The sequence below is a fragment of the Rousettus aegyptiacus genome, unplaced genomic scaffold (genome assembly GCF_014176215.1).
Source record: "Rousettus aegyptiacus isolate mRouAeg1 unplaced genomic scaffold, mRouAeg1.p scaffold_m13_p_4, whole genome shotgun sequence".
In the NCBI taxonomy this organism is placed as follows: Eukaryota; Metazoa; Chordata; class Mammalia; order Chiroptera; family Pteropodidae; genus Rousettus; species Rousettus aegyptiacus.
The window spans coordinates 54945240-54963552 of record NW_023416307.1 but is presented as its reverse complement, the minus strand read 5'-3'; the positions used below and the strand labels follow the sequence as shown (position 1 = coordinate 54963552).

The 18313-nt window shown below is 39.7% G+C and overlaps 1 protein-coding gene across 3 annotated transcripts in view; it reads right to left on the bottom strand.

Annotated features, from left to right (window-relative positions):
* The window catches only part of HGD (homogentisate 1,2-dioxygenase), a 40867-nt gene that overhangs the window by 14158 nt on the left and 8396 nt on the right, over positions 1 to 18313 (bottom strand). For 2 of the 3 annotated variants that reach the window (XM_016158864.2, XM_016158865.2), the window contains 6 exons: positions 15982 to 16087; positions 4510 to 4569; positions 2702 to 2793; positions 1539 to 1573; positions 653 to 732; positions 28 to 127 (listed from right to left, as the gene is read on the bottom strand). In XM_016158864.2, the coding sequence (XP_016014350.1) occupies positions 28 to 127; positions 653 to 732; positions 1539 to 1573; positions 2702 to 2793; positions 4510 to 4569; positions 15982 to 16087 (473 nt within the window). The remainder of the gene's footprint in view (positions 1 to 27; positions 128 to 652; positions 733 to 1538; positions 1574 to 2701; positions 2794 to 4509; positions 4570 to 15981; positions 16088 to 18313) is intronic. The other variant, XM_016158866.2, reaches the window with a different exon arrangement.

Here is an 18313-nt window from a genome sequence, read left to right as displayed (position 1 = left end):
GCTTGGAGGTTTGTAGTAAAGGTTTACCAATTGGTCCCAGATCAGGTAACTCAAAGTGGACGCCGTAGACCTCTAGGATGTAGCCCCTGGTCTCCTCGAAGACATCTATGCTGAACCGCATTCCTCTCTGGAACAAGAAGCAGATACTGGTGTGCCCTCCCAAATCATACCTGTAGTTATAAAGAAGCCCCAGAGCCATAGCCAGCCCCACGTGCTCCTGTAATGCTATAGTCTGTTGAGCTATGTTTGAGAGACAGCCAACTCAAAGATGAATTAGAAATAAAAATTTAACTTCTAATAACATCTGTGATCCAAAACAATTCTAGTCTATTCTCTTATTGGGTTCAGGGATAACCATGCTTTGATTTAGTCAAATTAAAAAAAAAAAATCCATGTTCACTGCCCTCTTTTCACATTAAGGGCCTTATCTAGAGTGTGTATAAATATTTAGGAAAGTGAACTAACAATGCTCTGTGCTTTGTGATTGCATGCTATTTTAAAACGAAGCAGGCATCCAAGCCTGCTTACTCTTCTGCGCAGGGAGCCTTTGCCCGGACATGACAGAGAAATTTTAGAGTTGGAAATAGCAACAGCTGCACCATCTGATTGCTCCCAAATCAGAGAGGCAGGGAGAAGGGGACACATCGTTCACCTGAATGACGCAGATCTCGTTGGGCTGCACAAGCATCTTGCCGAACTCCGTGTAAATGAGAAGTTTCCCTTTCTGAGGAACTAACAAAGAAGACGGGACAGCGGTGAGCATCTTTTTATGCAGGAACCACTCCGTGAAGAATAAAAGGCTTAAAGGCTGCATTTGCTTTTTCATTCCCAATGAAAAGAGCTTTATTGAGTCTCATATGGAAAGACCTATATTCTGACAACTTAGGTTAGCTATTTTATTATCTAGAAAAGTGTGATTGAAAAAGATTGATTGCTTTTTATTTTTTAGTTGTCAGATAAGAAGCTTATGGATTGACCAAAAAGGGAAGCCAAAACAAGATAGAAATCACCTATTTCTGATAGTTCCAGCAGGAGGCTGGCATTTACATGTCTAATGTCTACACCAAAATCTTCACTCCAAAACTCCAGTACTAAAACCGTACAAAAAAAAAAAAAAGGCAGACTAGAGAAATCTCTAATAGACTCCATTTTAGATGCTTGCATGAAAACCTGTATTTAAATTGCAGATATCAGCGACAATCTTTTCTTGGGCGCGTTTGAAGGCAAATTGAATTACCTTGATAAGTTAATCACATGTTGGTATTACTCTTCATTTCTTTTCAACTGCCCAAATCTCCTGTGTTAAAAGGATCCAGCAGAAATGGGCAAAGACAGAGGAACCAGGAAATAGAATAGGGGTTTTGAGGTACACTAGGAATCTTTTCAAGACCACCAATTGCCTTTAGACCTCGGTCTGTAGATTTCACTAAATAAAACATATTGAAGGGATAAAGAAACATAATGTGTATAAAATTAAAAAGCAGATTGTATCTAGGGCCCAATTCACAGTAAAGAAGTCTGAAATCTTCAAAACTTACCAATCAAGAAGTCTCCATCTGAATTATAAAAGCATCTGAAATGTATAGAATAATTCCTGTGATTTTTAGTTTTAACATTATCCAGACAAATGAATTCACTGCATGAATTATTGTTTAGTATGCACATGTGCCAGGCTTGGTTCTGGGTAGAAAACGGTGTGCAAAATGACCCAATTTTTGCTGTCATGAAGCTTAGAGTCTTGTAGGAAGTCAGACAGTATCAATTACAGAACTATGTCGTTGCAAACTATTATGACACTATGAAAGTCAGGTTCAGGGGAATGAAAGAATAGTGGACCTGATCTAGAGGAGTCAGAAGAGCTTCCCTGAAAATCTGAAAGAATCATCTAGGCAAGGGCTTAAGGAGAGAGGAGAATATTCCAGGCAGAAGGAACAGCATGTGCAAATGCTCGGAGGCAGGAGGACGCATTGCAGGGTGAAAGAACCGAATGAAGGTGGGCGTGGCTCAAGTGGAGAGAGAGGAAGTGCCAGATATGAGGTTGGACTCAAAGAAATATCTCCTGTGCCTTGTCATAGGCTATGATCTTCACCCTGACTATGACTCAGAGAAGCTAAATGACTTGCCCAAGGTCACTTAGTCAGGAAGAGTGGAATTGCCTTTGGACAGAATGGTCTGATTCAAAAATCACTATAATATTCTGCTTCCCAAACAAAAGGCAAGAATGCCATTCACGTGTGTTTTTCTGATTTAAAAAAATCTAATGTCTGATTTCCTCCATTTAGGAACTTTAAGCTTACACAGTTATTAGCTGAAGCCAGTCTTTATAGTCAGCTTGACCTGCCACCAATAGGTGGCTATAATGAGCATTCAGTGTGACTTTGGACTCACGAATAGCCCTGGGGAACATTAGAAATTAAGACTATTTTAACTCAAACCTGGTCAAAGTCAAAATGCCTCTTGGACTACTCTTGCTTTCCAGTGCCCCGTCATCCCTTTTCTGGTTGCACTGTTATGTAACATTCTCGTTTGTACCACAAGAGTCAGTCAAGATAGAAATGCTCATCTATTGTGATTATTAATAAATGTATATCGATATTGCTCTGGAGGAAAAACAATAAGAAAAACAACAACCTGGCTTTTACCCTCTGGCCAGCAGCTTGTGGGGAATGGGGACATCCTACCCCAGAACTAAGCCACTTACTTATCCTCCATGGAGGTATTGCAGAGGAAAATGTGGATGGCAAGTCCATTGTTAGACCTGATGTCTCCAGCTCCACACAAGGTATGCAGGCCCTGGGAGAGACCCACAGGAGAGGGAAGGGTTAATGTGAGTAGCGCTCAAGAGGCCAGCCCTCCTCCTGGTCCCTGAGGTCCCTGAACATCATGAGGCAAGGTCCTAGTACTAGCATCTTCCCTTTGGGACTAGTGAGATATTCATTAGTCACCAGGATCCAGGCTACCTCTGTGGAGCCTGGAATTTACTGACTTATGTTTGGTAGGTGACGGCTAATCCTAGTTGCCAGCCATGGCTCTAGATCTGGATTATTTTAATGGCTGTATCAGAGGAATTTACAGAGCATCAATTCATTACATGGCATTTTATCAGTTTGGTGCTTAAGATCAACCTGACTGAGAGTTTCTATTGGAGGTAAAATCAGGTACCCAGAAGACTTGGGGAAGAAGGTTGCAGCATTAGGGACCAGGTAATGCTCTCAAATATACCACACTATGTGGGGAGACCTCTGCTAATGAATAGGGTCAGCCCTAATTTCTGTAGAACAGGACAGAAGGAAGCCCTATGACCAACTATAATCCTTTCTGCTGATAATCTACAGTCCAAGAAACCTTAGCACATTGGCCTTCTCAAAACAGCCCTCAGCCTGAAACCTGTAGACGGAAAACTCAAAAAGAGGGAGCTTCTACTCCTCCAGACATCCATCATTCACACAGGGTGGATTTCTTCTTGAATTTTAACTCCATTTGCAAGTTTGGGGTCTGTTTAGATGAGTCTACGCAGGGTTTGGAGCATTTAATACGGATAAGAACTTCAACATGATCCAAACACTTGGCCTGTGGCTGGGCACCTGGACACTCCCTAAGTAAGCCACCAGCTGAGGCTGGTTTGCAGAATCTTCCACTGGCTTCTTCGAGTCCCACCTCCTTGTAATTCCTCTCCCCCTTCTCTACATACGCCTTGCTATGAGCACAGGTGTTCCAATACTCTCAGCACTTATGACTATCAGGCAGAACTCCTAATCACATTGTACTAATGACAGTTACCACCCTGAGTTGATGTTATTCTAGCCCAGGCGTCCATTTTGGGGAGTTCAAGAACTTGGATTGGAAAAAATTATATATTTATTTCACTAAACTCTGACAGAAATTTATCATTTCCTTCAATTAATGTGAATGATGCGAACAACAAACCACAGCAGTATTAGAAGTGCCTGTAAACTTAACACATAGAAATCATGGATATTTTTATGTCACATTAATAGTTGTTACAGATATCTCAAAATATCATTTATGCTCATACTTCTAATAACCATAGTTATTAGATCTTTCTATAGATTTTGTGATTTAGTGCATTAATAAGGAAGCATACATATTACTATAAACCAAGCCAAATTTATTTAAATATTTTTATCATTGTATTTCACTATAATTGGCTTCTTTGTAATTTTATGTAATTTATTTTATGCATTTGAGAACACAGGCTTCACCAGACTATCAAAGGAGTCTTTGTTCCAAAAACAAAGGAACCTGAAGAAAATAAAAGCTTAATTTCTGTTATCTGTTTAGAGAGATGTAGTACCCTTTGGTGTTGGGGGCCATATGGTCCCTGTAAGAAAGACATCCTTAGGCCAGCCCCAAAGCAGAGGCAGGTGGTGCTGTGTCGGTTGCCTGCCTCTAAGGCTGCTTCTGCTTGGCATTCAGGCTGCAAATGGCTGGATCACTCACTATGGAAGAGAGGAGAGAAGTGGGAAGGTGTGGATAGCATTGACTTACGCTCACAAAGTCCACTTTCTTCTGAGACACTTTTGGAATCTCAAATGGTTTCCACCGAAGCTGGAAAAAAAAATACACATACAGGAAAACTATTTCACAAAGGGAAACCACAGACTTTCTAAATAAATAGCATCGATTGTACAGAAAAAGGACAGCTGCTCCCTGTGAGGCTCTGACTACTGGTGATTTTGTTATTTTCAATTTAATAGTTATCCGTCATTTCCTTAAAGGGCTCGGTTGGGTTCTGTGTGTATATGTAGGGTGCGTGTATGTGTTTAACCTATATGCATATATACTGTCTTCACTCTTTAGCACTTTAAATTTAAAAAATTTAAAAAAAGACCAGTGCTTCTTATTTCAGAAGCTGTTTGTTTCTTTTAACATTTTGCTCAGGCACATCAGTGCATTTTGACTGATGCTGCTTTTAACTCTATTTATAATCAGCTCCCTTTCCTGGCATGCCAGCCTCTCTGTGTGGGCTCCTGACACTGCAAGGGAAGCTTCTACTTCTACTTCCAGCCCTTGGAGTTTTGAATTATTTCTTGAAGAGAAAGGAAAAAAAAAAAAACAAACACCCAGCTGAGATTGGATTTGATAAATGCAGTACCAGGTTCAATTTTTTTTTTCTTTTTACCAAAACCCGTGTTTATCCATAGGCTGCCTGACCTACTGATGGTTCAGTTTAAATCACAACAATCTTTAATTTAATAATGAAATGATCTAAGGGAATGGGAGGAAAAATCAGCAGGTCCAAGCCGTACTCAAAGTATCAGCCCGGTACTATTAAACAACTTGGCCTGACCTAGCTAGGCTGGGGGCCGATAAACCTGGCACCCTCAGGACATCTCACGGAGTGACCAGCACCCCTAGGAATGGCTCCACTGGCAGCCTGGTCCAGGAAGGCTACGTAGGGCCTCCATTAGGTCATGGGGCTCAGCTTATTCTGTATTTCAGAGAGGCAGTCAGAGGGAAAAGCAAGCAGCGAGTGGAAAAGGCAGCACTGCCTTTCCTGACATAACAGACAGCAGCCTTTATTTCTTAAGAGTGATGCAGGATTATCACATTCTGGGACTACTTAAAAGGAACCCAAAACAGCGATTTGAAAAACATTGTTGAAATCATGCTTCATAAAGAAAGAAAAGGTTTAGGACTAATTAAGAATGCTTTTTCCTGGGGGAGAAGGGTGAACCCGAGAACAAGGGTCTAGGAAAGGATTTCTCAACCTTGGTACTATTGACATTTTACATTGGGGAATTCTTTGTTGTGGGGAGCTGTTCTGTGTATTGTAGGATGTTTAATGGCACCCTTGATCTCTACTCATTATGTGCCAGTAGCACTCTCTCGAGTTGTAACAGACATTGTCAAATGTCACCTGGGGAACAAATGTCCTCTGGTTGAGAACCATTAACACAGGGGGATATTCCCCTGACATCAGGAAGGGCCGCAGCTAAGCACCACTGACTTTTTGAAGGGAGGTTCTAGGCCGCTACTAATCGTTACCTGCTACTTCCCTCTATAGCAGCAGTGTAGAGCTTGTATATCCACGAAGACTGATTGGAAGATAATACTACCTAGAACCTTGGTTCCAAGTCATTGTTCTAGATTTCCCAATGGAAGGGATTTAAGTATCAGATCAATGGGTGTCTGGGAAAACTTATAGATCAATCCAGAGATTCTAAACCCTGTTTACCCATAAGAATCACCTGGAAAGTCTTTGAGACCCACGGGCAAATGAAAACAGGATCTGTGAAGGTGGGACCCGGGCATCCGTATTTTATAAAAGCTCTTCTAATGTGCAGCTACAGTTTAAGAATCAGCACGCCCAACTCAGAGATTCTGTGATCCTTCTACTGCTGAACCAAAAATCAAGTTGAGAAAATCCCGCTCAGTCAATCAACTAAGCTTTAATCAATCAAGTAAATTGTGGCATCTTGGCAGTGACATGCCAATTACCAAACAGTAAGGATGTTTAAATAATACGAGTGTAAAGATTTACAAACCTAAAAGAAAAGAGAAAGAAAGAAAGAAAGAAAGAAAGAAAGAAAGAAAGAAAGAAAGAAAGAAAGAAAAGAAGGAAGGAAGGAAGGAAGGAAGGAAGGAAGGAAGGAAGGAAGGAAGGAAGGAAGGAAGGAAGGAAGAAACAAACCAAAAAGAAAGGGGGGGGGGAAGCAAAGGAGAGAGAGGGCCGGGGAAGAGAGAAAGAGTGAGAAGGAGGAGGAGCCCCAGAAACGGGTGGTACCATCTCATTTGTTGCACTGAGACAATACCTGCACAGATCTTACTCCAATCAAAATACCGGATGTGAGTAGAAATAAAGCCCTGGCCCCTTGAAAAGTTTGTCTTCTGTGTGTGGGAAAGACTGAACCAGAGAGAATGATGTGTTGGTTTGGTTAGATTTTTGCTGGTCAGTTTTTCAAAGTCTTCTGTCATGAGGAGAGAGCACCTGGGGTGGCAAGTGGAAAAGCACCTGCATGATGATGTAGGGAGCATGCCTTCGATAGAGCTCACATGCTGGATGAAGCAGTGACCTTAAAGAACCTTCCCTAATACAAAAAGTGATGCCTTCCAAATGATAGAGATAGTATAGTAAAAGGAGTAGTTTATCTGCTGGATCTGATGACAGCAGATTTTACGAGGCCTATATTCATCATATCTTGAAGGGTGATAAATACCCCAAGGTGGTTCTGATAAACCCAGTACCCACAAGAAGAAGCCAGCTTTGGATCTTCAGACAAGAGATTCTGGTTAGGAGCTTTGGTATAATATCTTGCTAAATGTGAGGAAGGAGATCTAGGGAAAGGATAAACAGGAAGAGTCCATGGAGTGAAGGGTAGAAACATCTGCTGAATCCAGATGTTCAGCTTAATTGCATATTGTGGAGCAGTTATTCTCTGATCCAAGACCAGCCCAAGAGGGCTGTGCATTAGGCTGAGCCAGGAGACCTGAGTTCTGCTACTGCCTCTGTATCAAATGATTAAATGAATGAATAAATACCTCAAAGAACATGACCAAAGCAAATTTGTGAGATTTCTGGAAGTCAAAATGACATTCAGGCAACAGTTATTAAATTGACAAGTGTTTCTAAAAGTCCAAAGATTATTTCTAAAATGTAAACCAATTCTTTACACATGTGAAAAACCTTCAGTCCTTCCATATCCTTTCTGATTTTTTTGTCCAGTTTTTCTACCAACTGTTGAGAGAGAGGTGTTGAAGTTTCCACCTATAATTAGGAATTTGTCTAATTCTCCTTTCAATTCTATCATTGCTTCATGTATTTTACAGCTGTCTCCAGCAAATTCTATTGGAAAATAAACTTTTGCTTACTAGAAATGAGGTGGTCAAAAATAACTTGAAAAGCACATTCGAGGGAGTCCAAAGTTGGACTTAAAAATTCTTTAAAGTTACCAAGGGAGGAAGACAGAGAATCAGTGGCCTCGTTTAATGATTAAAATTTGGAAGTCCTGCTCAGGGATGAAAAGGAAACCAGAGAATTGACTTCAATTATTTCTAGAGTCAGAAGAACAGGAGCTAGACTAGATGACCCAAGTATCTTTTTTAACCCTGAGATTCTTTGATTTACTGAGATTTCTGCGCCCCTGCCCCCAAATGCTTTGGATTCAACCAGATTAAATAAATTAGATACTCTCAACAACATTGGCTGGCTAGAGTAGACATATCATTAGAAGTTGGTACCATTACCCAAGAATTTGGAAGTAACTTGTAGATGTAGTAGTGATCACATTATGTTGGTGTTACTCGTTCAGCTATGGCTGGGAGAGGCCCAGGGTGATCCACTATAGTGAGTTTCAGATTAGGGAAGGTATGTGCGTGTGCGTGTTGGGGAGGGGGCAGGGAGGTGTGTGTGAATAAAATAAAACAGTGGCTCATTGAATTCTTCAGAAATCTTGCAATTTGAGGAAAAAGGCAACATGGTCGATGGGGAGAGAAATCAGGCCTTAAGCGTGACCCATTGGAGTTCTTTGAGGTAATAGGCAAGAGCACAGCTAAGGAGGAGTCAAGTCGCTGTACTTTATTTTGACTTTCAAAAGTCTTCCACAAGGCTACAAAAAAGGTGAACCTTCATGGGATTTGAGTGATATTTTTTCACAGAAAGGAACCTGGATTCCCTTTCCCTCGAGTATAAAGCTAAAGGCTTTACATCCATTACTCTGCACCTACCATAGAGCATGAAACATAGTAGTCAGTCAATAAATATTTGTTGAGTGACATTTAATTCTCATAACAACTCTCTGAGACTCCTATGATTATTATCTATTTTAGAAACGAAAACACTGATAGTTTCGAGCAGTTACTTTTTATATATATTTTTTTTACTAAGAATGGATGCCAACACTCTTTCAGCTTCTCTTTGTAATCCATACCCTAAGCCCTTTACTCTCAGGTTGTCTTGATCTGCTTCCCAAACTATTCATGATCCTTGGCTCCTGAACCCAGGCTTTGCCTCCTTTTAATAATCTTGTACTTGGTCTTCCAATCCGACCTTATTTATTACTCTTCCAGTGCTGAGTTGCCCTGGCCTAGTCTAACTCCTGGGACCTGAACCCTGCTAAGGTCTTCAGTGTCAGCATTCTTATCCAACCTCCTTATATTAATTCATTCAAATGATTTATTGAAACTCTCTGTGTGCCAGGTTTTATGCTAGGTGCTGGAGGTGAACATGACAGCACTGGCCCTCAGGGAACCTATTGCAGAAGACCTGGAAGTGTGGACACTTTCTGATGGAAAAGCAAGGAAATAGATAAGTAGAAATGACTCTGGAAGAGAAATATAAACAGGAATGTTCCCTTAGGAATGAGTCCTGGCACAGGGCCTATTTAACATTTTTGTACATGGAAAATAAGAGACAGTCACAATGAAATAGTCTGGTTTGCAGACAGTTCCAACATTTTCCAAGGAGTAAAATGTGAGTTGATGAAGATGTAAACTAAAAAGAGCCAGCAAGCTGTCAAAAAGGGCTGAACAGGGCAGTGTGCATTGCAATGTTGGCAAATGCCAGTGAGTGCATTTAGGGAAATAGAATCTAGTCTGTTTATAGGCTGATGAGATCTGAACTATCGGGAGAGGGTAATCAACAAGCAATTGTGCTTCTATTATTTGGAAACAGGCACGTGCTGAACACTGCCAGTTGTATGAAGATGGTGAAGACCTAGCTCTCAAGTGTGAGAAGGCTGGAGTATGGGAAAAACTGGAGAATGCTAATTGAAACCCGTAAAATCACAGGTAATTGGATGTGGATTTTTGGGATAAATTCTGAGATTTTAGAAGTTCGAGAAAGGTGAATGATGAACAAAAGTAGGTATATTTCTTAGGTGAGATTAATGGACTGAACCTATAATGTCCAGAGGCTGAATCTAAACACACTCAAAAATTTTTTTGCATTAATTCTTAGACAATTGATTAAATGCACACTAAAAGAAAATGAAGGTTTTCTGAGTATAACCCCCAATCTACCTGGAAGGTATCAAAAAGATGAGAGTGATGATAGCATACCCCATGATGTCCTCTGGGAGGAAATATTAGATAATTCTTAGATCTTCAAATTCTCAGAGATAACTAATGTGTGGAGTTGGTGAACCTGATGAATTTTTAAATTTGATCTGTGACAGGTGAAGACATATGTACCAAACAAGCTTCAGCTGGGACGAACTGTCAGATGGGTAATATAATTTTCTCAGACTTTCTTGGTGAGAGTCTAGAGTACATGCTTGGAAAAGGTTACAAGGGGGAAAAAGTGATGAATGCAGATTGCTGTGGTTATTAACGAAGCACAAAATTGGAAAGAGATTAACTTGTCAAGAAAGTGTAAATGAAAAGACAAGAGCATAGATGTAGCATGAACAGCTAGGCTACGTGTACCAAGGCGAGGGAAGCAGGACGGCAGGTGACACACATCACAGAGCAGGAAGATGATAAACCACTCCCTTGATGGTGCCGGTTTTCACAGAAGCACTATTGAGTTCGGGGGCACATCTGTCCCAGAGTACGTGAGCACGAGATCAAAAATGAGCCAGAAAAATACTGGAGAAGAAATTCATTTGGTGGCCACAATTGAAAGTGTTTGGAAGAATTCGAAATGGGGAAAGGTAACAAATTCAAGGAGAAATGCAAAGAAAAGTTAGAATGGGAAATATGGGAAAGGAAGGAGGAAAAAATAGGTATTGAGGGTCTACTAGAAAGTAAGTAGAAACTTTTGATGTAGCTATTTTGGTGCTTTCATATTAACTCACGCTTTTTAATGCAGTTGCCTCAAATTTCTACCTCAAAATATTTAACTATTTATGAAATAATGAATCAACATGCCCAAGTGGCATACTTGACTCTCACCTATGATGGGAGACTTCCACTTACTACACTTTAATTTTACATCATTTGAGTTTTTATACCTATATGTTACCTTTATAATAGGACAAAATCATAAAAATTCTATCAGAACAAGTTAGCTTCCATCAATAAGCCACCTGTACCTCTAAAAATCATTGTAAAGGGGCATAGTCATGTTAAATAAAATGTGACAATAGTAGTCATAGAAATAATATATAATAAAAGGATAATACTGAGCATATTACATATCACACTCACAGGAGAGTAACATTTTTCTTAAAGGTTAGGTTTAAAACCTAACTCTACCCTAAATAAAATTAGATAAAATAAGTGGGGCTTCACTGTTGCCCCACACGATCATAGTCAAATCTATGAAGATATATTAAGGTAAAGGAGGCTTATATGACTTGTGTGGATGATATGAGCAGGCAGGGGTAGTGGAACTCCTCATTCCAACCCCTAGTTATTCAATAACCAGTTATTTGATAGTTATATTAAAGGCCCCAGTATTTGGATTCCAAATATCTGCGTATGGACTTTTCCTGTAATCTTTCTTTAGTCTAGCTCAATGGTTTTCAAATTTAGTATACATAAGAATCACCATTAAGAGTAGCACACACAAAACTCTGTATCCTATACTTTATGAATGATTTATAAGAATTTTCAGAGATAATTTTGTTTGTCTTTAATTTTTGTCTTACTTGCTAATTTTACAACCATCTTATTCTTTTGCATAATCTGAGATTTGGCTCTATTTGATAGAACTCAGAAACTTAGTTGGGGATTTTATATGCTGCCTGAAGATAAGAATTAGAGAGCTTATTGTGACTGAAATATCTTTTTAACCTTCTAAAGTATATAATAAATGCTTAATTTCTTTAACCCAACTGGGAATCCTACCAAAGTACAAGTATCCATCATTCATATTTTCTAATAGAGGATGAAATCGCATAATTAACCAGTCAGGTCTATTTAGTAATTAAAAAGAAACAAGTAGAATCAACATAGTTAAAATGACCATATTACCTAAAGCATTATACAGATTTAATGCAATCCCCATCAAAATTCCATCGACTATTTTTAAAAAAATAGAACAAAAAATCACCAGATTTTTACGGGAGCACAAAAGACCCAGAATTGCCAAAGCCATCCTGAGAAAAAAGAACAAGGTGGGAGGTATCACTCTGCCTGACTTCAAATTATACTACAAAGCAACAGTAATCAAAACGGCATGGTACTGGCAGAAAAACAGACACACAGACCAGGGGAACAGAATCAAGAGTCCAGAAGTAAACCCAAATTTATATGGGCAAATAATTTTTGACAAAAAAGCCAAAACCATACAGTGGAAAAAAGAAAGCCTCAATAAATGGTGTTGAGAAAACTGGAAGTCCACCTGTAAAAGAATGAAACTATCACTGTACACCAAAATTAACTCAAAATGGATTAAGGATCTGAACATAAGACCTGAAACAATAAAATGCATAGAAGAAAACATAGGAACGAAATTCAAGGACCTTTGACTTAATGAGGATTTTATGAATTTAACCTCAAAAGCAAGGGAAGTTAAAGCTAAAATAAATGAATGGGACTACATCAAACTAAAAAGCTTCTCCTCAGCAAAGGAAACTATCATCAAGGTAAAGAGACAACCATCGTAATGGGTAAATAGATTTGCAAGCAATGCCTCTGATAAGGGCCTAATATCCAAAATATACAAAGAACTCATACAACTCAATAACAACAAAAAAGCAAGCAATCTGATCAAAAAATGGGCAGAGGAACTGAACAGACAAATGGACAACAAATATATGAAAAGATGCTCAACATCACTAGCTATTAGGAAAATGCAAATCAAAACCACAATGAGATACCATCTCACACACCTGTTAGAATAGCTATAATCAACAGGACAAGTAATAACAAATGCTGGAGAAGATGTGGAGAAAAAGGAACCCTTGTACACTGCTGGTGGGACTGCGAATTGGTACAGCCACTACAAAAAACAGTTTAGAGGTTCCTCAAAAAACTAAGAATTGATCTACCATATGATTCAGCAATCCCTCTACTGGGTATTTACCCCAAAGACTTGAAAACACATATCTGGAAAGATATTTGCACACCGATGTTCATAGCAGCATTATTCACAGTGGCCAGGACATGGAAGCAACTGAAGTGTCCTACAATAGGTAACTGGATAAAGAAGCTGTGGTACATATATACAATGAAATATTACTCAGCCATAGGAAGAGATGAAATATTGCCATTTGTGACGACATGGATGGACCTCAAGAAAATCATGCTAAGCAAAATAATCCAGACAGAAAAGGTTGAAAATCACATGATATCACTTATACATGGGATATAAACCTAAAAGCAACAAATGAACAGGACGAACAGAGACTCAGGGACATGGACAATGGACTAGTGGTTACCAGAGGGTAAGGGAAGGGGGGAGGGGGGAGGTAGATGGAGTAAAGGGGATCAAATATGTAATGACAGAAAGAAATCTAACTATGGGAGGTAAACACACAGTGTAAATATATATGTGCCTTACTATTAAAGTGTACAGCTAAAACTTAATGGATTTTGTTAACCAATGTCACCATAAAAAATAAATAATTAAAAAAAAAACCAAAAAAAAAAAACCCAAAAAACAAAAAACAAGTGTGGCCCTTGTGACTCTAGGAGAGAAATTAGAGAATTTGATATGGAACCCATTGAGGAGTAAAGCAGATTCTCAGAAAATGAGCAGCGACTTTGGCTGTAATGGTTTATGGCCCTTTATGAGATGAATAGGGGAAGTAAATGGTTAAATGAGTGAGGTAAATGACCAAATGGGGATGGTCTGCCAGATGTATTCCTAACCCCAGAGTGTGGGAGAGAAGGTCGTAAAACGATATTAGATTACGAGCCCAGGTCAGATTCTAGGACAAAGTGAAGACAGAGTCTCCAGGTGGCTTTACGAATTGTGTCCCATGCCAGGGTCCTGACTGGCAGAAGAGAAAAGAGGCAGGGCCTGATAGCCTGACCTTGTGTCTTAGCAGGGGACTGTGCCTGCATGGCTGGGGGTTGAAGCAGGAGCTGACTTTTTCAGATATGCTCAAAGGCAATATACAGGCCAGTGGTGGACTGAGGAAGATGTCTGCTTCATGCATTAAACTACACACAGTGGAAGTTTAGAAAAAATATCCTTGTTTCAAATGGCTAAATAATGTAAGTTGTTAACTCACATTTTCCCCCACTCTGAATGCCTCCCTTTCTGTCCCTATTGGCGGTGGGTGAATAGCATTCAAGCAGTTACTTAACTCTCTGAGATATCCATAATTAGGAAAGAGATAGGGTAGAGCAGGAAACTGACTGTGGCTATGGATTATTTTGGCTTTGGTTCTACAAAAAAAATCTTAGAATTTAGAGGAAGGGGATTTGTAGGCATAGGCAAAATATCTTGGTAAATCAAGGGAAGGAAGCAGATTTCCTTGGGCTTTAGAAAGTTGTGGGGGAAGGGAGAGTAAGAGAGAGAGAGAGAGAGGGAGAGCGAGCGAGCAAGAGAGCGAGCATAGAAATCACCAAGGAGAAGAATTCCACCTTCATATCCAGGTGAATCACATCAAAGTGGACTTTGTGTGGACTTTGAATACAGAGATACAGAGGTGGAGGGGTCTTGAACCTGTGACCTGGCAACTCCCAGAAGGAGGGAATGGCTGAGGGGCACATCCAGGATGACAGCACTAGAAGTGGCCTTGCAGATTCCATGCCCAAACTTGGAATAATAGTAGCAAAACAATGGACATCTCAAGAGTACCCAGTGAGGGGACCAACCAGCAAAAAGCCCAACCCTCACTCTTCCTTTGACATCATTTAAGACCAGTCTCCCAAGCAAGACTGCGAAGAAGTTATTTTCTGCCAATTTGGATAAGGACTTCAGAATAAAAAATAGCATAAAATGAAAAACAAATTATCTGAATTTAAAGTTCGCAATTTATATGTACTACCACACCTTTAAATGAGTGTATCAAAATGGCTGTATCAGAGTCTTAGTTCTTGTCTACTGTGTGCCAGGCACTGTGTGAAGCATATTCATACCCATTCTCACACATAATCTTCACAAAAGCACTGAAGAGCAGATGTCTGGTTATCTCAGTTTACAGGTCACACATTGTGGCTCAAAGACACAGGAAGTAGTAGAAGGTAGAGATGCAAACTCAGGTCTATTTTCCCTCCTGCATTGTATACTTGTTATCACTGACACGCACCTAAGTTCAGGGATAAAGGGACTACACTGGGGTTCTCAGGAGGTGAAAAAAAATTGAGCTCAGTTTGTTATAGCATTGGGTCTATCTCATTACTGAAAGAGAGTACATTAATAATACTGATGCCTGGAGGAAAAGCCCACTGGTCACTCAGTCAACAGGAGGAAACTTAGGCAAGGAAAGGAAGTCCCTAGGTGTGCAGAGAATGTGACAGCAATCTGTCACCATAATGGACTTATAGAATCCAGCTCAGACAACAAGCCTCTCACCCCTATATCAGAGTCCTCTTTTCAGATACATAAATGTTGAATGTCCTTAGGCCATTGCCTCCTTCTGGGAGCTGTCAGGTCATAGGTTCAAGACCCCTCCACCTCTATATTCAAAGTCCACACAAAGTCCTATCTCTCTCTCTCTCTCCTCCCCGCTGTCCACCTCTAGCCTTTCCAAAGGCCAAGGAAATCTGCTGCCTCCCCTTGGTTTACCAAGATATTTGGTAAGTTTAGTTTAAAAATGGTTAATTTATATTAAAACAAACAAACCTATGGGCATGTAGGTATTTTCACTAGCCTATATAATTTGTATTCAACCAACTCACCTTGGTACTCCTGCTGAGTCTGAACCACTTGTGCCTACTTAGAAGCCATTAGGCTAGAAAAACACAAGCCCACACACACACACACACACACACACACACACACGTACATGCACATGATCAATCAAATCCAAAATTCTCACCCAAGTTTGAGCAAAAGAACAGATACACTTTAGCATTTATTTTTTAAAATTGTCTAATTTCTCAAAGACTCAGGCTTGTCTTACATATTTCTATTCAAGGCTTTGCATACATGTTATGCTCCAATTCATGGGACCCAGTTACCTGATTAGGGTCAGGTTCAACTTCATCCCAGTTGTGAGTGACATGGCCTTGGTCAATGGATTCAAAAGGCTTGTGAGAAACTGAAGGTAGTATCCTATACAGCCAACTGGGGGGAAACAAGGACACATAAGTCTTACAGTGATGTTATAAGTGATATACAGACTGACTCAGGAGGTACCATCAGGAAGATGCTCAAGTCAACAATGATCTGTGGGCTTTATTATGAGAAGTTATAACAAAGCATCACTTAATAGCCACTGCTTCCCATAGCCCTGGCCTCTTCTCACCTTTCCACTCCACCTATCACTCTTCAAATCAAGGCTCCAAATCTTGGTTATTCCCATATTGACAAAAATGAAGAATTATCTTTCCCAATGACAACAGTAAAAGAAGGGGGAATACCTTGAGGGATATCTGTGCAGAAAAATTCATAGAAAAGAAATTAGCTTATGTATGTCATTGGACACTAATCCTTGCTCTGGAACGTGAGGACAATGAATCCTACATAGATTGAGAAGATATGGTGATTTGTTATTTTTGAAATATAAGCCAGTTTTCTTCTTTAAAATTATAAAAGTGATACATGCCATGGTGAAAATAATTCAAGTAATTCAAAAAGTCCTGAAAGGTAAATGGTTTTCTCCTTTAGTTTCTTCAGGGCCAATCTTCAGAGGCATCACAGCTTAACAACTTTCTTGTATATTTTCTGTTATGTCCAAAGCATATAGGAACAAAATTGTCAAGTTGTTGTACCAATTTATTCTCACAACAAAAATGTGTGAGAGTGCCAAATCACCCACATCTTCACAAATATAGCGTATTATTCATATTTTGGCCTTATAGGTAAAAAATAGTATTTTCTTTTAATTTTGTATTTCCTTTATTACGAGTAAGGTTGAGAATCTGTACATTTATTGGATTTTTGTAATTTTTTTACTTGTACAAGTCCTTTACCATTTTTCTATTGAGTTGTTCTTTTGATGTTAATATTTAAGAGATTTGGGAAACTAACACTTCCCTACTCCAGAATTATAAAAGTATCTGTTTGTATTTTCTTATAGTACATTTATGGCTCTTCCTTTACTCCCTCCCTTCCTCCATTCCTAGTTTTACTATCTGTATATGTCAAAACCAAGCCAAAGATCTTCCTGCCAGGACCTAGGTCTCAGGCTTCAGAAAGAGAAGACGGTTCTAATGAAGGAAGAACACCAGGAGGACAAACCTTCACACTTGAGAGGGGCACTGAAACTAAGATGGACTGAAGTCCTTTCAAAGGCTGTTTCCCTGACAGAGTACAGAAGGAAGAGGAACACTATTTCTGACAATGGGAGATCATATCTGCTTCAAGAAGCTCTGGCCCCATAAGCAATAGAACAGTCAACTTCAGAGGGTGGAGTTGGCCTGACCCCAAACTGAATCATTTGGGAGATAAAAAGGCTAGATTTGTTGTTCAGTTTCCTTTTGATCTCCAGCTCCAGACTCCAGATGATGTGACCTCAGACCTTGGACTTGAGGCCATGAAAAACTAATCCTCTCCAGCTTCTAGTAGTGTATGGTGTTGAGAGCATATTTCTGTATCTTAGAACCACCTGTGTGATCCCAGGCAAGTTACAAAACTTTCTTGATCCTATGTTCCTTACCCTTATCTCCTAGGATTGTTGTGAGAATTCAGTTTATGTACTTAGAATGCCTGGAACACAGTAAATGTTCACTTATTAAATGTGTTGAATTGTCTGTCTCCCTCTAATCATCTGGGTTTCTATGATGGTCTATATTTTCCACATTCTCTGTCCTGACTCTCACCTTCCCAGGACCTAAGAGATCAGTTAACTAATATGATAAATATTTATCCTTGCTAGATATAATCTCTGATAGTTTTACAGGTGCCCAGCACTCTGTGGTTTAAAAGAATAGTGACTAACTGTAAGAATTCCAGGCCTACTTACCTATGGATGGGTCTGGTTCCATCTTCCCACTAGGGGTTTTGATCATTTTTACAGTATTCCTGTGGATACTTTGGAAGACTTCTAAACAGATGGGTGAGACATGCCTAGTGTCCCTTGTGTTTTAGCTGAGTTTATAAAACTCCCCAGGCAGCATTACATTGCGCCGGACAGAGATTTAATTCTGATTCAGGGAATGGTGCCAGCTTCCTAATGAAATGCCAACAGCTCTTTTTCAGCCTCCTAGATCAGAGCTCAGCTCCTGCTGGCTGGAGATATTGCTGAATAATGGGGGCAGACAGCAGAATCTGCAGTCCAGGTGTCCCATTAGTGAATGGGACATAAAGTCAAGAACATAGTCATGGAGGCCAGGTTGTCATAAATTAGAT